At 40.0% G+C, this 20,870-nt stretch overlaps 3 protein-coding genes across 6 annotated transcripts in view; 2 read left to right on the forward strand and 1 right to left on the reverse strand.

Annotated features, from left to right (window-relative positions):
- LOC145220680 (arrestin domain-containing protein 2-like) overlaps positions 1 to 20,870 on the forward strand; it is a 45,975-nt gene that overhangs the window by 1,891 nt on the left and 23,214 nt on the right. The window lies entirely within an intron of this gene.
- LOC145217641 (uncharacterized) lies at positions 409 to 11,186 on the forward strand. 2 transcript variants are annotated; one of them, XM_080084942.1, is made up of 9 exons: positions 409 to 1,343; positions 1,654 to 1,757; positions 1,826 to 1,918; positions 2,673 to 3,278; positions 3,440 to 5,276; positions 5,418 to 5,605; positions 5,983 to 6,168; positions 6,421 to 6,648; positions 6,924 to 11,186. In XM_080084942.1, exons 1-9 carry the CDS (start codon positions 844 to 846, stop codon positions 7,079 to 7,081), a joined length of 3,900 nt encoding a protein of 1,299 aa, XP_079941068.1. In that variant the 5' UTR covers positions 409 to 843; the 3' UTR covers positions 7,082 to 11,186. The 2 variants fall into 2 exon arrangements, with proteins under 2 accessions (XP_079941068.1, XP_079941069.1); XM_080084943.1 differs by having other exon boundaries at positions 6,927 to 11,186.
- Positions 7,108 to 20,390, reverse strand: LOC145217642 (proton-coupled zinc antiporter SLC30A2-like). 2 transcript variants are annotated; one of them, XM_080084944.1, is made up of 10 exons: positions 20,180 to 20,389; positions 18,020 to 18,606; positions 15,773 to 15,922; positions 13,028 to 13,174; positions 12,361 to 12,514; positions 11,062 to 11,186; positions 9,723 to 9,832; positions 9,129 to 9,234; positions 8,434 to 8,568; positions 7,108 to 8,010 (listed from the first exon to the last, which is right to left on the reverse strand). In XM_080084944.1, exons 1-10 carry the CDS (start codon positions 20,284 to 20,286, stop codon positions 7,871 to 7,873), a joined length of 1,761 nt encoding a protein of 586 aa, XP_079941070.1. In that variant the 5' UTR covers positions 20,287 to 20,389; the 3' UTR covers positions 7,108 to 7,870. The 2 variants fall into 2 exon arrangements, with proteins under 2 accessions (XP_079941070.1, XP_079941071.1); XM_080084945.1 differs by lacking the exons at positions 7,108 to 8,010; positions 9,129 to 9,234 and having other exon boundaries at positions 20,180 to 20,390.

A 20,870-nucleotide genomic window follows, 5' to 3' on the forward strand; every position in this document is an offset into this window, starting at 1 on the left:
TCTAAAATCTATCTACTGACCTTAAAAGTCTGCCGTATTGAGGTATTGCTAGGTGTGACTCATTCGTGGATTCAAAGTTGTTGGACGAGAATTTGTGTCTCGGGCTCAAAATAAAAACGTCGGAACATTGGTAAAACGCTGAACAAAGATTTGGCTTGTGTTTATATAAACTGTTGCTGCCATAAAAAATTTGCCCGAAAAGCTCTATAAGGTCGATGCTTTGTGTTTGTTTGTTACAAGATCCGCAATATCTTCCAGCACTTCTTAATATTCAGAACCCATCGTTGTCTGGTTTCCACAAAGTTTTTTCTTGTACACAAAGCCAATCAACTGTTGGTTTTCAGGAGTAGCGTGTTTGACTGGCCCGTTCAATTTGTGAATAGAAAAGGTAGGTTGACCTGTCGCTCAAATTATGTCACGAGTATCAGAGGCACGCGCTCATGTTGATACGAACTAAAGTGGCCGAGTCAAGTGGATAACGATGCGCGATTTAATGGTGTGAGAGGCACCAGGTTATCATTAAATTAAAATCGATTGCAACGTGATGCCTTTTATTTCACACGATTTATCAAAAGAAGCTTATGTTGAGAGAAACTCAGTGTTAAAAACTGCTTGGCATATTGTTCGGGTGGACAGATTGTGATTGAATCGTTCAGACTCACCTGACTTAGTTTGTTATAAAAGTTTTGCCTTGTTCTGTTTTATAACTTTTGTTAGAACAGTGTCTGTGGTAACAGAAAGGCAATGAGGAGTAGCCTAGTTGCTACCATCTTGGATGTCCAATAAGCTTTTTCAAGAATACGTTTTCTGACTCTTTGGCGAATTTGCAACAAACGAATTTCAATGGCTCTCTTTTATAACTCAACTACCGATGCAAAAAGTTCTATCCCACACTCAGCAAGTGTGAATCCGCATTCTTGCGTTGGACGCACCAAGGAGCCGGCGTACTTGAAAAGATTCAAAGATAGCACGAACAATGTACTGCAGTCCAGGAACATGCCCGGACAAGACCAAGACTCTAAATCGCTACTCAATAGCGTTGCAGCGAGTGTGGCAGTGAGACGTAACGCTATGGAACTAAAGTTTTTGGAATCAGCTCTTACTGCGTTGCGTTTGAAGGAGAAGAAAGCTTTACGAAACTTGGAAAACGAGATGAGGAAGTACAGAATGGATCTTGACCGGATTCAGGTGCGCAGTGTCACGTCAAAAATTGCGCAAAACATCGATCGTCTGGTGCCTCCAGTGGTCAGTGATGAAGTGCTACTGAGGCGTGTTGGAAAGAATCGGAAACTGCGGGTTTCTATTCAACAACCAGGAGAAGGCTTAAAAGACAGTGCACTAAGGTGGGCATGTGGTCTTTATATAACTATCGCTGAACGTATTTCAATCGGTTAGCTAAATGACTTCTTGTTTCAGAGTTGATAGTTGCTATTTTATGCTATACGGCAGTGTTTTTAAATTAGGATTTAATTGAACAAACCAGTTTGAGTGCTTTTACAGAAATTTAGTTGTTACTAAACGAAACAAAAACGCCCGAAAAACAAAGGGATTTTAATGTTAGGAAGCGTTGAAAACACTGGTTTATAGTTACAAGTTACGGTAAAAAAACGCTATGTGCTGTTTGATTACTCTAACAATATAATTTCTTTCAAGGGGACCCAAGTTTCCATTAAAACCAACCACAGAATCTAAAGAAACTGTCGGCAAGCAATCGATAAAGCGGGGTGACTTACAGAATGGAAAAACGGCGGGAAAAGGTGAGGCGGTGTATGAAAAATATGTCGCTCCAACAATTGTTATTTTATTTGTATGGTTATTATGGTAGAACCCGCGGAATCGGCTCGTGAACCAGAAAATGTTGAAGCAAAGAATGAAGAAAATGACAACACAGAGAAAGATAAAGACATTATTTTGAAAGGTGACCTTTTGTTCAATTTTATGATTTTGCTATTAAACGTTTTCTCGTTATTTATTTATTTGATTTTTTAAATGCAAAACTACTCAGGGAGAGTTTTTTTTAAAGAAATAAATGAAGAGTTTGATTTTCATTAGGCAACAATCAAGCTTTGTTCGTAATCACTGATTCTAAACGGCTACACGTGTCACTTTGTCACGTGGCATACTCCACCAATAGGGTTCACCAAACTAGAGATAGAATTTGGCAAATGACAGCGGGCGACCGTGGCCCTCAACTTGCCCTTGAACGTCCTTCAAGTCCGACTTGCAGTCTAGCCAAATCCCGCAAGCTGTTTTCTGGTGTAAAACAAAAGGCAGATGTCCCTGCTCTTTACTAATTCGACTTCATTATGTGCGATAAAACTGAAATATGTGCGTTGTTAAGGGGTTACACAGGCCTATTGATGCCCTTGAATTAAAATGTGGTTTACTGTTGACGCATCAAAAAGTGCAGGTGTCTGGCAAAATGCCGTATAAATCGATTATCAATATGTACGACAATATTAAACTATGCAGTGCTCACGTACAGCAACACTACAATAACAAGTTGGCAGCTATAATTATTCATTAAGCTATGTTCTTTGGCGTAAAATTCATTACATTTGTAATAATATATTTGTGTTATTATCGTGGTCTTTGAGTCTCTATTAGGAACATAAATAGGCGGTCTACTTGGGTTTTACTGTGTCAAATTTAACACATTGTTTTCTTATTAGACAAAGAACCGAAACCGGACATGACTTCAACAGACGCAGTCGTTACCGCTTCGAAGCCTGCTCCCCGATTAACATCGAGTCTTCATCGTAATATGCAGGGTACAGATGACGTGACGCTCACAGACAGCATTGCGCGAACTTGTGGCGAATACTTCAGTCTATTAAAGATCATTAACGACCACCACCAAACGGGCACAAGTAGTGCTACTGCCCGGCCACCAATGGGCGTCGTTGAACATGAGCGCAGTTTAGCTGTTATCCAGCCCTCGAGGTCTCAGACGCCACGCACAGTCCGTCTCCGGGAAGCTGGCACTCAGATCGAAAAGCGTTACGTCACACCTCGTAATGACGTCACAGTGGAAAGAGAAATGTGGCCCAGCTGGTGGACACCGAACAGCAAACCGGTGCAGACTGAAAATATTGACCGTCCAAGACCGATTACACAGAGTTATCCACCTGTTCGACAACGCCGCACTGCATATGCTGAAAACGACGATGCAGTTTCTGATCACTATGAGCAGTGCGCTACACCAAGACAACATATTCAAAGCAAAAAAGCTGTACGTAAAGTCAGTAGGACGAAAACGAAGCAAAATCATTCTCCAGGTTTGCTTAGCTTGTAATTTTTATTTCGTTTATTAAAATTCCGCGCCGCCATTTTTTAGCGTCACTACTTTTTGTCAATAATAGTAACAACAAAAAGTTTAACAGTTATCATTGAAAATAAGCTTTGTACGATGCTTTGAAACCATACTTACTTTGTACAGATAAATCTAGTTGCTGTCCTTGCGCAAAGCCCAAGCCCAAGACAAAACCACGGCTTGTCAGACCGCCTTCCAGCTCCGAGTCTGAAACTTCTGATTCTGTCCAGTACCAGGCACCGGATCGTCATCAGAAACGCAATGGTGTATTTCTTACTCAGAGCTCAGACGAGTTCTCGTCGACATCAGGTGTTGCGCAAGAACCGACCCGCTTGAAGCACCGCGATCGCCGCGCAGACGTGCGATCTGTTACGAGGAGGATCGAATCAAGACGAGCTAAACCTCGTAGAACTGACATACCTGCCTCTCCTGTACACAGAAGCACAGGGCATATGTATCCACAGTGCTCACATATGCACGAATGCTTGGCCCAAAGGAATAACTGTACAGCACCCTCACAGTCTTCATTCCATAATGTAAACATCAAAGCGCAGTTTCAATGTAACGCTAACCCATGCCATGGTTTAGCTCGTCCTGGCCCAATGACACCGTTAACCATGAGCCGCGCAAACGAGCACAGGCCCCAAAACGCATTTCGCCAAGCTACGCCCCTTGCTACTCCTGTTGAGTCCAATCACATTAGGACACGTAATTCTACAAGTGGATTTTCGAGCTGCGAAATGGACGACGCTCGCCTTAGCACCAATTTACCGTCACCACTAGATGACTCTCCTGTGCCTGGTGGTTTACCTGAGCGAATGAAGTTAAAACATGAAAGTTCCATTTGCAATAAAAGTCCGGTGATTGTCGTACAGTGTGAATCACCTGCAGTAATCCCTTTGGTGAAAGATGCTAGATCGCATAGCACTGCACATATTCAAGTTGCTACTGTTCGTGAAGCTTCTAAGGAAGATAATCAAAACATCTATAGTAATAACAACCCTCAAGAAAATGAACCAGAAAATTGCCCGAAAGAGGCAGAGAGAAAGTTGACTCCTCCCACCGCAATTTCTGTTGAAACCAGGGATTGCAGAACACAAACTAGCCGGCACGCTTCGCCTATACTGGAAGAAAACCAAACTCAAACTTGTTCTATTGAGCGCACTGAAAGTCACAACACCAACACGACGAGCTTCATAAAACCAAAATCGGCCCGCGTCGTTCCAGCGCTTCATTCGAACCTCGACAACCCAGTCTTTCGTATTGAGTTGTGTGCGATATCCGAAGACCAAGAGATTATCGCCGAGTCTCCTCAAGCTGGTGCCAATGCTAAAGGACAAGCGGGGGTGTTTAGATTCAGGAACCCTACGCGGAATGGAAGAGCACCTAAGAAGTATCAGCTAATACATAACGATTCTGACGAAAGCAGAGCTCATCAACCGACACCCCAAGTAACACAACCTATACCACCGCCGCCTATTACAAAACAAAGCGTACAACGTTGGCAGTCAGATATGGTAGCCGACAACGTATTTAGTCGCGAGCCTTTGCCTAGTTCGGCTTGGTGCCGCAGCACACAACAGCGCAAGTTTATACCAGCGCAGTGCATTGAGCCCGCTTTGGCAGCCGGACATACGCCCAATGTACAGCGGTTTGAGACTCCAGGCACTGGAAAATCGACAGCCCCGCCCAACACCGCTTTGGTTCGTGGCGAAGAATGCTCAGATTTTCTGCAGAGCAACTCCTGTCTCAGCGGCGATTTTGCTACTAGGTGGCGTCACGGAGTGAAAAGTCGAGCCAGATCGGGTTTCACATCGACTGGACGACGATCTATACTGAAGCCAGTGTTCGAGAAGACGTACATGGGATGTGGCAGTGGCGAAGACCATGAACATTTTTGTGCTGATGAAAATCCAAACGCCTGCGAGGACCAGCACTTCGACTACAATGCAACGAACACCAGGTAATTCGACAAAATGAGTTTAGTGATGTTCAATATCCAAGTACGTTAATAGCAATGTTGTGCGCATAGCGTGTGTATTTTCATTTTCACAATAACACACTTTTCTCTGACTTGCTCATAATCTTTACGGATTTTTGTCAGACCGATGACAACGGCCAACACACGGCGCCGGCCACCAACTTACACGACAGAAGAAAGTAGATATGAGGAGCCGCTGTATGACTTTACGAATGGATCTCCACTTCAATATCAAAATCGGGAAGAGATGACACCGAATAACTCGTTTCTCTTTGAAGCAACTCGATTACCCGAACTTTATTCCGAACAAGGTGAGTGAAATTGGTTACAAGGTTTTTTTATTACACTAAAACTGTTAGAATTTGTCAATTTGATGATCTACAATACTCTTGTGAAAAATTGAAACTTGAATCTGGAATCACCCAGTCCGCTGCTTGGTGGATGAAGACTAATTTAATAGCAAAGTTTTTGCTATACTGCAAAGACAGGGTTAAAAAAGATAAGAACGTACGCTAGAGTCTATATCCACTTATGAGTAAAGTGATAACCAGACTACTGTAGTAAAAAGATACAATTTCAAATCATTTAATGAAAAAAATACCTGTCAACTCATGTTTTTCAGGTTCATTTTACGAGAGTAAATAATGTTTTCACGTGGCCTTACGTGCAATGCAATATTATTTTCCAGGTTGCACATTTCACCGCGATCCGACCTTTGCAAGGACAAACTACCAAATTTCAAGGTCAAGCAAACCTGAAGTCTCAAACCCTTTACAACCCAAGTTGAAGCCTACCACACCACAAAGTGAAGTTTCTCATGAAACGGCAAAAAATGACGAAGGTGTAGCCAAGCAACAAACCTTAAAAGAAAAAGGTATAAGCAAATCAATTTAGACGCCTGCGAACTAACAGGCAAAAAATTAACATTAAAGATTATGCATTGTCACAAGTTTCAGGATCTTTATCTGCCCCACTGATTTTGTTGCTCCAACGACAGATATTTACCCGACCTACTAAGGTTTTAATGTTTTCCATTTCATTATGTATTCTAATCAAGTTACGCTTCCATACCGTATCTATTGGCAACAAGTGTTTCGTATTTTTCACACCAATCTGTTATGCTCAGTTTGGCAAATCAAATCTCCTCGTCGCGAACCGGTGTGGAAACGCAAGAGAGTCGACTCGTCTTCGTCATTTCGGCAACTGTACGACATGCAAGAGTACTCGCTAACCGCTGACCAATGCGACCCTGGACTCGGGCTGACGTCATCGTCGAGTGGGGTAATCCCCCGATTTCGTCGCGCCAGTGCGACATCCAGCGGGGAACTTCGTTTGCAACAAGCTTTAGCTTTGGGTACATTATTGTTTACTTCTTTTGTCGTTGCCTGCGATCTAAGTAAAACTTTTAAGAACTTTTCGTTTGGTGTAAGATAAGACAAAACATTTTTTTCCTAGTATTTTGTCACATAAACTGCCACTTCGATACTTTTAAGTTGCCTCTGACGGTAAGAACAGTTGTCTCTGACGTAATTTTTAATTAAAAAAATACATCATTGAGCTCACCAACTCATATTTACTCAATGACCAGTTCATTATGCTATAGAAAATGAAACTGTTTTGTCTTTTAAGCAGAACGGAGCAACCAGCAAGAATTAAAAGCCAAGATTGACAACTTTCGCGACCGCATGGCTTCATCAAAAACTTCCAACGCCCTTTCACAAGATCACGGGATGCGTGAGATTGTCACCCGCGGGAATTCAGTGGGTCGGAAGCGGCGAAAGAAATGAACGAGGGACGAAGTAACCGGACGGCATTGCGTGTTTTATTTTATTGCACAGAGGAGTAGTTAGAATATATCGGAAGACAAAGTACAGATGGGTAACGTATGCATGTTACGATGAAAGCGCACATAAGTTGTGGGGAAAAAAGGATGGGCGAAAAAACGGGCAGTGACGACACCAAAAGTTACACAATCGAACCAAAATGTTTCAAATTCAAGTTCAAATCTGTTTCAAGTGCGAGAAACTTGACTTTGACCATGATGTGATTCTTGAAGTTTCGGAATGACTTGCATTTTGGGCATATTGGCCAGAATTGCAACCGCTGAAAACAAGTTGGGCGAAAAGCAGAACTGATAAACGTTGAAACACAAAAATTGTTCAATAACGAAGAAATATTTCACCACAAAAATCAGCCTATTACCATAGCAAAATGTCACTAATTCATTTCATGGCTGCAATTACTCCATAGCACCGAATCATCCAAAATATGTAAGTCTTGATTGCGGCAAAACGCTTTATGGTACGATTTTGAGTTCAAGTTGTATTACTAAAGATGGCAACTTGTTGCTTAAAACAGTACAAGATTTGTTCCGAAGATCGTAATATGGCAGCTTAAAGTGGAGAGAACAATAAGATGGCTCCCTCTAGCGGGTTAATATATAGAGCAACGAACAAAAAATAAATAGAAACATTTGTTAAAACATTTTTTGCAATTACGCCAACCACACGACTTCACTACAGAACGCCAGAAGTGCTGTATACGACAAGTCCTCGAAGGTTTGTGATATTTTTGCATCAGGCTGGCTGGCACTTTTTGCAGTCGTCCATATCCACCGAGTAGTACTCGACCTGAATTGTAAGTGAGTGGAAGTCATAGAGCGATTTAAGACGACGCGTGGCTTGCTTCAACACGTGACTTGAATCTGTTCCTTTATCTGTAAAAAAAGAGAATAAGTTAGTTATATCTTAGCACGTCCTATTAGGAATACGTGAAACTGTAAAGAATAATACTCAGTACCACATGTTGCTGCACACTTGTGAAAAACAGACTATTACAGATCCTAACCTCACAATCAAAGTTCTATTGCAAACACTTTAATGTTATGTTATACTCCGAAGTTTTCTGGAAACAATTTATTCATGACGTATTGTTCACCAACATAATGATTACTTTGTGAATCCCTATACATGGGCTGCAACAGTAGTATAGTCACAAACACAACTGCCAAAGAGGTTGTGTATACAGAACACATCTTTATGCAGATGTTTAAACCATCGAAGTTGGTGTCATACGTCTTTGCTGATGATACCTTTGCTTACAAATTTTTGCTTTCATTTTAAAGTAATGTTTTACTCACCAATTGCCAGATGGGCCGACATCACGGTTTGATTAAGTGTAAGAGACCAAATTCGCAAATCGTGAACAGCCGTGACCCCTTCGATTTCCAACAATTTCTCTTTGACAACGTTGTATTCAATACCGACAGGCGAACCTGGAAATGTACAGTACACGATGTTTGTTTTGTCATGTGAAACCGCGATGTGTTTTACGATACACTGAAAGCCCTGCGGCAGGCCAAAAGATTACGCAGGTAAATGTAAAGCATCTAAACCACGTATATATCTAGGAATTGGCCTGGAGGCAGATACGATTGTTGTACTGCAGAAAAAAAAAACGTTTGTAATTGGTCTAAAAGATGGATATATCTGCAGTGAAATAGAAATGTAACCTTGAGTTCAATTTTAGATCAGATATTGAGAGAATTTTGTTTCAGCGAATATTACATTGTGAGAAATGATTGCAACACAATGAATGTTTATGACATCAAATATTTCGTTCAGAGCGTTTATCTGCACACACAAATGTTTGCAAGTTTTTCGATGAAGAAAATGATGTTTAGAAGAAAAAAATTCAGTGGAGTTGCCAGTGATTATTATTTGCATCTGTTTTCAATTTGAAGATGATACAATTTTCCTACTTTTTGTGTTTCAACCTTCAATTATCTGAATCTATGAACACAACTTCAAAGATAGAGTCAACTGTGAGGCTAACCTTCCATAATGACGATGACTGTGTCGCGAAGAATGGTTATTGTCGTGATAAGGACGAGGATCGAAAACAGGAACGTGCAGATCGGATCTGCAATTTTGTATTCCGGCTGAAGCAAGACAAAAGATCGTTATGTTTAAGCTATAGCTCTTGAACTGCAGACTTCAAGTAATGTTGGGGCAACTTTGTACGTTTGCGATTTCAAAAATGTACCTTCTAATGAACTTTGGTTTCATACCGTAAATGCGATAAACCTTAAATTAGCACTTTTATTCCAACGTTTTCACGTCCTTTTTCCTTTTTTTCCGTCCTTAACATCGGGCTAAATAAATCCTAAAACGCGCTCAAACCAGATTCTGATGTGGGCTACACGAAGTCAAAAATATGCACAAAACACCAAGAAAGCAGGTTCATATTATGCTACAACACTCCGTGTAGACTTTTGCAATTTGTGTTATTGTCATACAGGGGCGACATCTGAAATGTCCTTTTCTTTCTAATTAGCTCGATAGCCTGCTTAATGTAGTTTTGGAATGGAGCTGATCACCAACTTGGATTTGAGCCAGACAGAAGTCATATATCACTCAGTGATCTTACCTTGAAATAAATGATGAAAGCAGCAACGAGGACCCCAAGGGATTGAAGGAGATCGCCTATCACGTGAATGAAAGCTGCACGCACGTTCACGTTTCCACTGCTCTGAATATCTGCGAAAGTAATGTTGATTGAGGCAAAGGACCAATTCATTTGGCCGTTATGTAAAGTCATGCCTCAAGCAATCAAGTGTCCAAAACGCTTAGATATTTTTCAGTTTGCCAGCCAATACACTGCACTTGGCTGGACGAAAGTGTGGTGCAAGTTGCCTTCTAGGACTTTCCAGTACATATCTCTGGCCCTGGCAATTCTGTGGTCGTTGCACCATATTTTCCAAATTATAATGTATCTATCTCACAGTACGCCTGCCCCATTTAAAGCGCCATACCGATATTGCAAAGGTAGGTAGAAAATTCTAGCCTCGGTGGGATTCGAACCCACGACAGGAGTCTTTCCTGGACTCGAATTCCACCGCAGGCTAGAATTTTCTATCCTTCGCCTTGCCATATGGTGGTGAATGCTTGCTGATTAGCTGATTCGGTATGGCGCCTTCAATGGGCCTGACGTACTGTGATTTATACATGAATGTGTCGTGATCCCTGGTCTGCATAGACGCTTCAGGGCTGATCCCATTAATAAATTTATGTTCAAAACAACAGATTTTTCCACCCAAACTTGATCATTGATGATATTCATTATCAGAATTGTCAAATCTGTAAACTGCGCACTGAAGTTTGTTTTCAAGGTGACTCTACTTTCCGATAAACAATAGCACGGGGCGCTCCAGTTTATTTTTACTGACACGCGACGCGATTTGATAAAGACGAAACGCGATTGCATCTGGTAGTTGGGTAAACATGCTACTTTTTCCACGGGCCAGCTTTTAATTATTAATTAACGCTCTGTGCAACCTCTTCAACCTTCGTTGCAAACGTGTGTTGGCATAAACTGACGACGCCAATTAACTGAAACACCACAAGACTGAACCTGGGTTCTTGTACAACGAACCCCTTCCACGCAACATTCTTTTCTCCCTTGAATTGGCAGTTTAAAGAAGTCATTTAAGTTTCGAAATTTACAGTTGAACCGACTTTGGTAAAAACGACCATAGGTGCTGGTATGTAGAAACGGCCCGAAAAAGTTAATCGCCGCAATTGAAGGCCAGCTTTGTAACAACTGCTAACTCTTAGGAATACCGCTTGTATGGTTTCCAAAAAATAACTTGTGTCTCTAACAAGGCTCTTTCACTTCCGCGTTTGAGTAAAATAACAACAACACAATCTTTGCCCGACATTCCACAAGCGTTCGATGTAACACAGTTTTGCAATTCAAACATATTTACCGTCGCTGCTTGACGCTGTGCTTCCAGCTTCGTGGTCGTGATCGTGATTGTCGCCATGGGAATGCCCGTGACTGTGATTGTGTCCATGACTGTGTCCGTGAGCTTCGTGAAGCACAAGTCCCATTCTGCGTGTAAAAACAAAGCATAACTTTATCTTTTAACCTGATAATGCTGAACAGTTTTTATACTCTGTCCTTTGAACGTAAATCAATGTACTTAAGCTTTAAAGCAGGGGTTCCCAACCTTTTTACGATCCCGTACCACTTGGACGCTCTGCACTGCAACGCGTACCACCATAGAGCACTAATGTGCTCTATGGTACCACTTCTTGCAGAACAACTAATTTGTTCGAAACATATTTCATTCAACGCTAGCTTAAGCTCCAAAACAGTAGATGATATCTATCAATGAGCAATCATTTGACATAATTAACGCCCACTGTGCCACAGCGTTGTTCGGCTTTTTATAGCAAGTAGCAACTATGCTTTTTGTTGAGAATTGACATGACCTGTATTTTGAAGATCGTAATGATACGAAACAACAGGAATAGTTACGTAACAATGACAATAGGCCTGGGGAATGTTTTTTTGCAAACAAAACTAGATAAACAAAATATATAGTTGCAAATCGAGGTTTTTGTGAACAAAGCAGAAGCTACTCGCGTACCACCTGAAAACCCTTCGCGTACCACTAGTGGTACGCGTACCACAGGTTGGGAACCTCTGCTTTAAAGGGATAAGACTGTTGTATTTTAAGGGAAATGCAATTTTTGTGCTTAATGTTTCTAAATTGCTTGAAATGATTGCTTAAGATAATAGTTTGAGGAGTTTAAATTGTTTAAGATGATGGTGTGGAACACATCACTTTATCAGTCAGTCTTTTGGTGCTTTGTAGTTAAATGAAGATGTTTCAGGCGTCCCTCAAGAACGTTGGCTGCTCGTTTGGGGTGTGTGAGCAAAACATATGTATCGGTCTCAACCACAACATTTGCAGTCCGGCAGCAACACGTGACTCGCAACAGGTTTCAGATCGATTGTAGTATCGCATTAGGATTTGGTTTTGTTCAAACGACTCGCTTAGATTTCGAATTGCGTTTAAAGCCCCAGTTATCTGCTAGATCTATTCCATGCAATAGTTTGGTCCACGAATTATCGACAAAATTACCCATTGAAAAAGGTGCGAGAAATGTCAGGTTAAAAGTTTCTAAAATCCAAGTCCTTAAACTTTCAGGCTATCCAGTGAATTTTTTACACAGGCTGTCACAAACATAATCATTAAACTGATTTACGTTAAACTTACACAATATTGAAGCCGACAGCACACGATGCAGTAATGAGCATAGTCTCTCCGTTCACCGTATATTTTTTTGTAATAAGTCGCATCACGGCAAGATATACCAGTACCGCAGTTACCACCCAGATTGCTAGAACGCTGATCAGTGCTCCAATGACCTCTGTATGCAAATTTGTGATAAATATATCAATTCTTACAGGATTTGCTCTTATATGTTCGTTTCCTTAATTGAGGTTTTGTGGTGTGGCTAAGCCAAATACTAGGCCTTACACGCATAACAGATGAGGGATTTTTGATCAGCCTTGTACGTAATTAATGTGGTATTGTTTAAAAGGACCCATATTGTCAAATCAGATAACACCTACAGTATCGTAAACATGTTTGTTAGTTATAAAGGTTATGAAAATTGACAACTTTTTTGGGTAAATCACCAAATTAAGATACACTAGTAGTCAAAATTCGTTACTGTTTGGTGGCATTTGAATGGCTTTCTTGTTAAATAGAACGAATAAGAACTAACACACGCCGAAAATTAACCTTTTATTTTAAAGAAATGCAATATCTTGCGTTAACGTTGCATTAACTCGACTGCAGTGTAATTCAAATGCTGTGTTATGATCAATGAGTCCCGTTTTTCTGTACAAAATGCAAATATATTTCGAGCCATTGTTACCTGCTCGATGCCATCCAAATGTCATCTTTTTCGAAATCGGCCTTGCTGCCATCTTCAGCGCGATGATACTGATAAGAAAACTACTGACATCTGTTAGCAAATGACTTGCGTCTGTCATGATGGCAAGGCTGTTTGCGAGGTATCCACCTGAAAAAAAGTGTTTAAGTTTTAAAATACGTTTTGCGATGTCCATGTGCTTGCTATTTTGTTTGCCAATGATGATTTCACGAGTTCACGCGAGTACATGGGGGCATTTTACGCTTGAAGTAAAGATTACTTAATTATAAGGCGTGGCTGGTACTTGTTTTTCAAACCAAACTTGGGCTGACTGATTTAAAGTACTATAAACTTTAAAAACAGTGCAACAAACAAGGGCGTCAACTTTTCTATTGTTTCGGCTGGGTCCGTGGTGCGGGACGTAATTCGAAAACCAGAAACACAGAAGTTACGAAATCTCGTGAATGATTCATATTGTTGTTTTTGTAATATTTCGTCAACTTCTGTTCCGTTTCAACTATTGACCTTTGCCACCAGAAGGGCCATGCATGTTTAAACGCCACAATACGTGACTTTTTACATGTTAAAGCAGAACAAATACTTTAGCTTTGCATAGTAATTCTTGCGGGTATCCAATCGATAGCGAACTTACGGACCGATAATGAACTGTGAAGATAATGCACTAGTAATCTTTAAATATCGCAGAAACTCTCTCATGAATATTTGACGACTTTCATCGGCCTAAGATAAATATCACTGGTCAAGTTAAGCACGTTTTCATCCCCACAGCTTTAAAACGGATTTTAAATATTCTTGCTTGTTACAAAACCATTTTTTTCGTACTATAGATTTGTTCGTGTTTTTTTGGCACCGTTAGACAATGCAATGTTTACGTTTTTTGTAATGACTAGGAAAAAAATCCGATGAATGTCGTTCGTTTTCCCACATTGTGAATGACGTTCTTGGTTCTTGTTATGAATGCCTTTAACTATCCTTAATAACAAAGTGGAACTGTATTTGTGCATTAGTGTTCATTCTTTTTTGGTTTTGGACTATTGTGGCATGTACACATGACAAGGTCTTCTAAATGTTGCTTAACTAACAAATAAATCGCCTTGGAAGCTGCTTAAATACGCATTCATTTATTGTGTACAAGCGCATCTCTAAATGTGTTGCCAGCTTTTGGAACTTTCATGCGCATCGTCAAAAATATTAGAGGCCAATTAACAACGGCGTTTCGTAATAACTTGGTTTAATCGTTACTCATATCCTTACGAATTCCCGTAAGAGCCAGTGCATATTACCTAAGCGGCAATCTGAGTCACAAGCAAACGTTGGATGTTCATCGATGGCCGTGTCAGCATGATGAGTAATTATACTACAGAGCGCGGAGTATTGCTCGGGGGTAAACTATTGTGCACACGGCACTGAAATGAATACGAACGGTTTGAACTGTACGCGTGCAAAACATTTCCCATAGCTGTCTAGGTAATTATCCTTCAGAATACCTCGCAAGATATCGCAATTTCGACATACTATAACATTACTGTGCCCCGTGGTAAATATAAGTGAATTTGCGATTTGTGATTTTCATTTAAGGACAACGATCTGATATACTGATGCATATCAATTAGGTGAAATATATACAAGAATAACTTTAAGCTAAACATGAAATGTTCCTTGAGCAGATACAAGAGCAATCCATTATTTTAATGTTGAGTTACTAGGGAACGCAATAAGGACAGAATATATCATCGTGTCGAACCGCAATGCTTTATTCGTCCGAATTAATTTCTTCAAGTCGAACAACATTCTCTAAGACTTTGCATAATTAGGTTTCTATTATTTCACGCATCTTATGCTAGTATTGATTGTAACAGGTTTAAATTTGCACGCCCGCCGCGATAATCATGCATGCAGTGATGGACCACACACCAAATATAATTTCATATCGCCAAAGCGGATTTTTGATGTGCTGTGACACTTGTATCAGTAAATTTTGAATATCAGTAAAGGCTCTTAAACGAAAGTTGCTATATTCCAATAAAAATTGTTTCTTTTAACCTGAATTTAGACAAATGAACGTTGCAAAATGGTTTGTAAATGTGGTACATTGATCAGTGGAGTAAATTTTGTAGAATAAATACTACGTTACATTAATCAAGTTTATCCAATGTCATTCCCAATAGTTAATGTAAGTACGTTGATAAACTCGTGATTTGTGATAAACTGAAATGGCATATCACACTTCCTGGCATTAAGGGGCCGGAATAAACAGAAAGCGTGACGTCAATTTCGTGTGCAAAAATGAGGAGAAGGCCGCGCGCAGAATGTAAATGGGCGTGTTATTTCAGGCTAGGCATTTCATGCTGGCTTTAAAACTGTTAATCATACTCAGGTCTTCAAATGAAATATCAGCTTGACGAAGTCCAACAAGGCAAAACTGGCATTTTTTTGCTCAAATTTGAGTGATACACACCACGAAATTGAATGGCTTAGCTAAAATTATATTTGAGCATGAGGTTAAGTCTTGGGTCAAGGCATGTTGAGAAGTACATTTATGAAGTGCCTAGTTCTAGTTTTTCTAATACAATATTCCATACGTCGAACCTGGCATAAAAGTATAAGTCACTAGCAGTTTATACCGTGTCAAATCATCTCTTTTTACGTTACAATTTCTGAATTCTATGCGATGTAAACACTTTTTCAAGGTCATGACTTACTATTTGTAGGTCACGAGTTACTTACCGACGACTTCTCCAACCATGAAGAGAAAACTGAGACCAGTTGCTATTAGCAACTTGCGCATTGCCCGATTCCGTTTCTTTTGTTCGATTTCAGAGCGCTCATCGGACGAATCGTGGCAATGCTCTGACTCTACGTCTGACTGGAAACCTCCTGTAAATATATAAACCAAATTCATGTCAGCCACATTCGTCAATATTGCAAATGTATTCTATTTTGACAGTTTAAGTAATTTTGGGGTTGGTGTTGTTTAGAGGGCAATTTAGTGCAGGAAAAAGGGTGCATTTTTGCCTTTCTTTCAGCAACTAAGAGACAGTAAAAAGGTATTGACATATATGACTTTGCTGAAGTTTAAATGGTAATTTTTCACATGTAATGTCTAGGTTTTGGTTTCACCGTTTTTAGCCAGCAAGGTTTTAGAGATTTGCCAAATCTGATTAACTATCGGCTTCAACCAAAGTTTCGATGAAATCCGTAATAAGGTTTTGACTTTGGTTTGAAATTCGTTGTGATGTTTCGAAAAACAAAAAACCTTAGTCCATCTTTGGTTGAGAAATCTCGCAATTCGACATCGTACGATATCTGTTGTGAGCTTGTATGTCATGAACGGGTTTGAAAGTCCTTGGAGACTTGTGTGGCTGCATAATGCGGCTGTCTGACAGTTGCTCGGAGGTAAAACATGACCCTTTCAGATTGAAATGTCGTTGTGGTCTCGCGGTTATTGACATTTCGTTATATTGGGGCAGGAGCAACCCATGCAATCTGTCTTGCCAAAAGGAAATGCGATTTAAAAAAATGTGGCTATACATATCTAAAGTGAAATTGCCCAGTTGCTTAAAGACTTTAAATCTAGCGGTATTTATCACATCAAAAAGAAAATAAATTAGTCTGTTTTGGCTTTAAAGTGTATGTCGCTGTAAGTATCAATCCTTACTTAAATTGAGAAAACATATGCGTGTTTTATTTAATCTGATGAAAAACGAACCTTATGTATTTCACCCATCAGTAAATGAAACCAATTTTTGGGGGGATTTTTAGATTTCCCTTTCGTAACTTGCGTCATAGATGGCGTTGCATAGTATGTTGACGTAACCGTAAAATTTCATTATGCTAATCGATTTTTGATTATATCTGGTCTTTTATCATAAATGTTCTGTTGATCATTTCGGTCATAAGACATTGGGTTCCATTTAAAACAGTAGTCTGTGATTGTTTACGTTAAGTTTTCGTCAAAAATTGGACATAACTTAGCTCTTTTGGTTTAGAATACTAGGCTACGTTAGCTCAAACGGTCAATCTCTTGTCACCAGCTGCACCGATAAGAACCTATAGATCCAAACAATGTGCATTGTCTGTGTCTCAAGGATGCTTTGACTTTGCAAGAAAGACCTATAATCGTTATTTTTATAACTTCCATATGATTTTCCATTCCTAGTGGTTTAACGCATATTTTGGAGGCGTACAAACTGACCCAAGCACGATTGCGTAACATAAACGTGAATGGGTTAACAATGAGAACAATGGATCACGTCCGATTAAAATCATTTGCAAACTTCCCTAAATAATCATTTGTGTGTTGGGAAAAATGCTGTACATTTTTGGTATCAATTGGTTGAGCGTCATTGTGAGAACATAAACGCGTCATAACACCTGCTAATAGGAGCTTTATGGTTACCAAATTTAAGTACATCGGTAAATATTTGCAGTAGCCCGCGGGTTTGCGTTAGTCTTACTCTATGTTTCCCTAAAATAAACTTTAACCGCAATACCTAATGCGACCACAAGATATGATCCATAATGAAACGAAAATCGTAAGCACGTTCTGAACCTGTATACAATCGAATTCAAAACAACTTGATAATCGTTTAATCGAAAGTGACTACCCGCTCTAACATTGCTGCAAACTTGTCTTAAGTACAACTGAATATTTGCCGAATTTGACAAATGCTCAGAAACCTCTGTCAGTATGTTGTGTCAATTAACATAATCTTCGTTGTCAAACTGTTTGTGTTATGTAGTTTTTAGAAAGTCATTGTGTTGATTGGCTGGCGCGGCCTTTGGTGATTACTCTTTGTGCCATTACACTTAACGCTTCTCTTTGTGATTTGCTTTAATGGACTTTGTTCGCTGTGGACAAGAAAACCGATTCATATGGTCTTTTGAGAGCTTTTTTCACAAGACTTATATTCTGATAAACTATACGCAAAGCAAATTTATACGTAAGTCATTTAACATTTTTACTATGCTTACCGTGGTTATGTGAGGACGAATGTGGTACTTGAAGTCCGTATGACTGCACATGATCATCACTGGTGCTCGAATCGCCATCATTATTACCCGCGTTACCTCGTCGTTCCCTGCTGCTTCTGCTTTTGTGTGGAGACGAACCGCTGACCAGAAGCTCGTTGCCTTGCTTCGAGTTGCTTCTCCCGGCTTTTAGAATGCCTTTAACGCCGTTTGAGGGGCTGTAACTTGCCAAAGTCTCGGCTGTGTCTAGGTTAACCTCAGATGTACCACCGTAAGCAGTGGCATGGTTATCAGCTCCGCGTAGAGGCGTACGGACGTCCTTGGCTTTTTTATGCTTATGGCGGGCTTGAATAGGTGCAGTACTTTGTCCGTTTTTCTGTTTGGCACGGGCAAGAACAGCGCTGTCATCGGTATCGAGGTCTGATTCGCTGCCAGTTGATTTGCCATTCAGTCCCACGCGTTTTCGTCGCGCCTGATCGTCGGATTCTGAAAAAGCCGGCGATTCGCCCGAGCTTCCGTTCATTTTTCGCCGTGTTTCTGAACTCGTATTGTGGTAAGATTTACCGCTGCGTCCCATCTCTTCCGATTCCCTGCAAAAGTTTCCGTCCATATAGTTTACAACATTACGATAGTTGCGAATCAAAGATTGTGAACTATACAAGAATGCGGTTTAAAATTCATTTTGTAACGAAAGTTCGAGAACGATAAGAGCGCTTTACCGAATTGTTCATAACGATTGCAAAATTCCGAGATGCATGACATAACGTGACTATTTTTGTGACCAAGTTCCAATGACGTAACCCTGTAACAGTAAACGCGTTACAGATAGTTTTGGGTTTTGGTTTCTTAACGTGGACATTATAATAAAATACTCCGATTTTAGGCACATAGATAAATAGCTTGCAGTTGGAAAACGGGCAAATAAAGCCAAAACGCACTATTTTTTGCTATGTGAATTATTATTTGCTATACTAACTAAAGACATCGTGGTTTTAAAAAATATTTTCCGTGCGAATGTTCATTGGTGTAAAAACCGGTAATTTGACGGCCTGAAAAGCAACCAGGCAATACACATTGGCGCCGAGTCAGTTGCGCATGACAACCCAAAACAATGAAAGGAAAACGTTACATCGAGTGTGCGTGACGATGAAAATCTACGCAGTGTTGTTTTTTATGCGTTCGATTGTCCAAAAGCTTTAGTAAAGCCAGTATATTGCTGTAAACTTGGGCACCATTTGCGAAACACATTGTTGCTTCTTTAATATATGCCGTATTAACAATCCACACGTCGGTTAAAAGTATAATCCTTTTTCGAACCTGTTATTATCTATATACGTGTGACATAAACCCTTAAAGGTAAATGTTCACCCAATTTAGAGGCATAATATACAGATTGTCAACAAGAGTTTGCATGTTGGTTCAACACCTGGGAATCAATTTAAATTTACTCAAATTGTAATAAGGTTTTATCAGGCGATGTGCGATGTGGTGTAAAAATACACACGCCTTGTTATTTACACCTTCTAGGACATCGGGCTTTTGTATTCATTGTATTCAAGTCATGTTTTCGTATCTTTGAACTTTACGGTTAGATATTCTGCGTAGTTTATCCGCCTTTTTTGCAAATAGCGCCAAATGCCATGAAGAAGCACACCCTCAATTACTGGTTGGCATTCGCACGCTTTTCCACGTGAAGAATGGAACTAACAATTTCCAAAGCATCAAGTAGCACTGGGTGGGCTGAAATCAAGCTATTAGAGCGCTACAGGATTTATGTTTATAGACTCCAAATCATTGTTAACACAACACGCCCGTATCTGCATTATCAGAACGTACATATATGCCAAAAGTCATTCGTATACGAATAATATATAGCAAGCAAATAAAGGTTTTAGGCGAAATACATATCAACACCCTTTATACATTTGGTTTGGTCGCGGATTTGTACACTGGGTTTGCAGATTTTGGCGAAATGCGAACGTTGTAGCCCCCTATGAGGTAATTTGCGAAGCATAAGAACAGAATGTTGTCAAAGCGTGAATATGTCGCCGTCAAGTAACGTTTACTTAACGATGAAAAGGTTTAATGGCGTGTACACAGGTTGGCAAGCTTCCCTTAAGGTTCAATATTCGGAAATCCAATGTGTAGGTATTGCGTCATTACCTTGCAAGGCTATCCTCTTCCATCAGTGACGTTTTCTCCGTTTTGTCGCCCTTCTTCAATTTCTCATCAATGAAATTCTGTATGTATTCAGGCTTTGGGAACGACATGGTTGACTTTATTTGGTGTTATGCTGGACTGAATTCCTGTCAAACCTCTGTCCTTAATCAATTTTAGATCCTATCTGGTCTGTAACAAAAGAACGCTATTATTATATCAGTGTATTTGAGCACTGTTGTTTATCGGTAAACCTTTTCACATGTGCGTATGGTGTAACAAATGTTTCAGTATTTCAGTCTACCCTTTGAATAAGCGTGAACGTACTTTGATCTGTCATATGTGTCTACTATTTTCAAATTAACATAGGCAAGCGCCATTTTGGATCAAAATACCTCTGATAAATTGACTTTTACGACGTTCTTAATACGATTTAAACAGCTAAACTTACTTTAAAGATGTGCTAACCATTAGCACACACCATGTATAGTCATTACGTTTTGTTATATTACGTGTACTTTATTAAAAAGCTCCTGTTGTCTTATATGTTAGAAAATTCGAGACGTTTGTCTGAAGCATTAGCGTCAAATTGCCAGCCATTTGTGTAAAAGGGTTTTACATTGGCGCAAGACTCTATTGCCTGTCTTTAGACTGAAGCGCCAAGATAAACAGCGTGATTGGCAGCGTTTCTGAGTTT

Source organism: Phallusia mammillata, chromosome 3 (assembly GCF_965637545.1).
Source record: "Phallusia mammillata chromosome 3, kaPhaMamm4.hap1.1, whole genome shotgun sequence".
NCBI classification, from domain to species: domain Eukaryota; kingdom Metazoa; phylum Chordata; class Ascidiacea; order Phlebobranchia; family Ascidiidae; genus Phallusia; species Phallusia mammillata.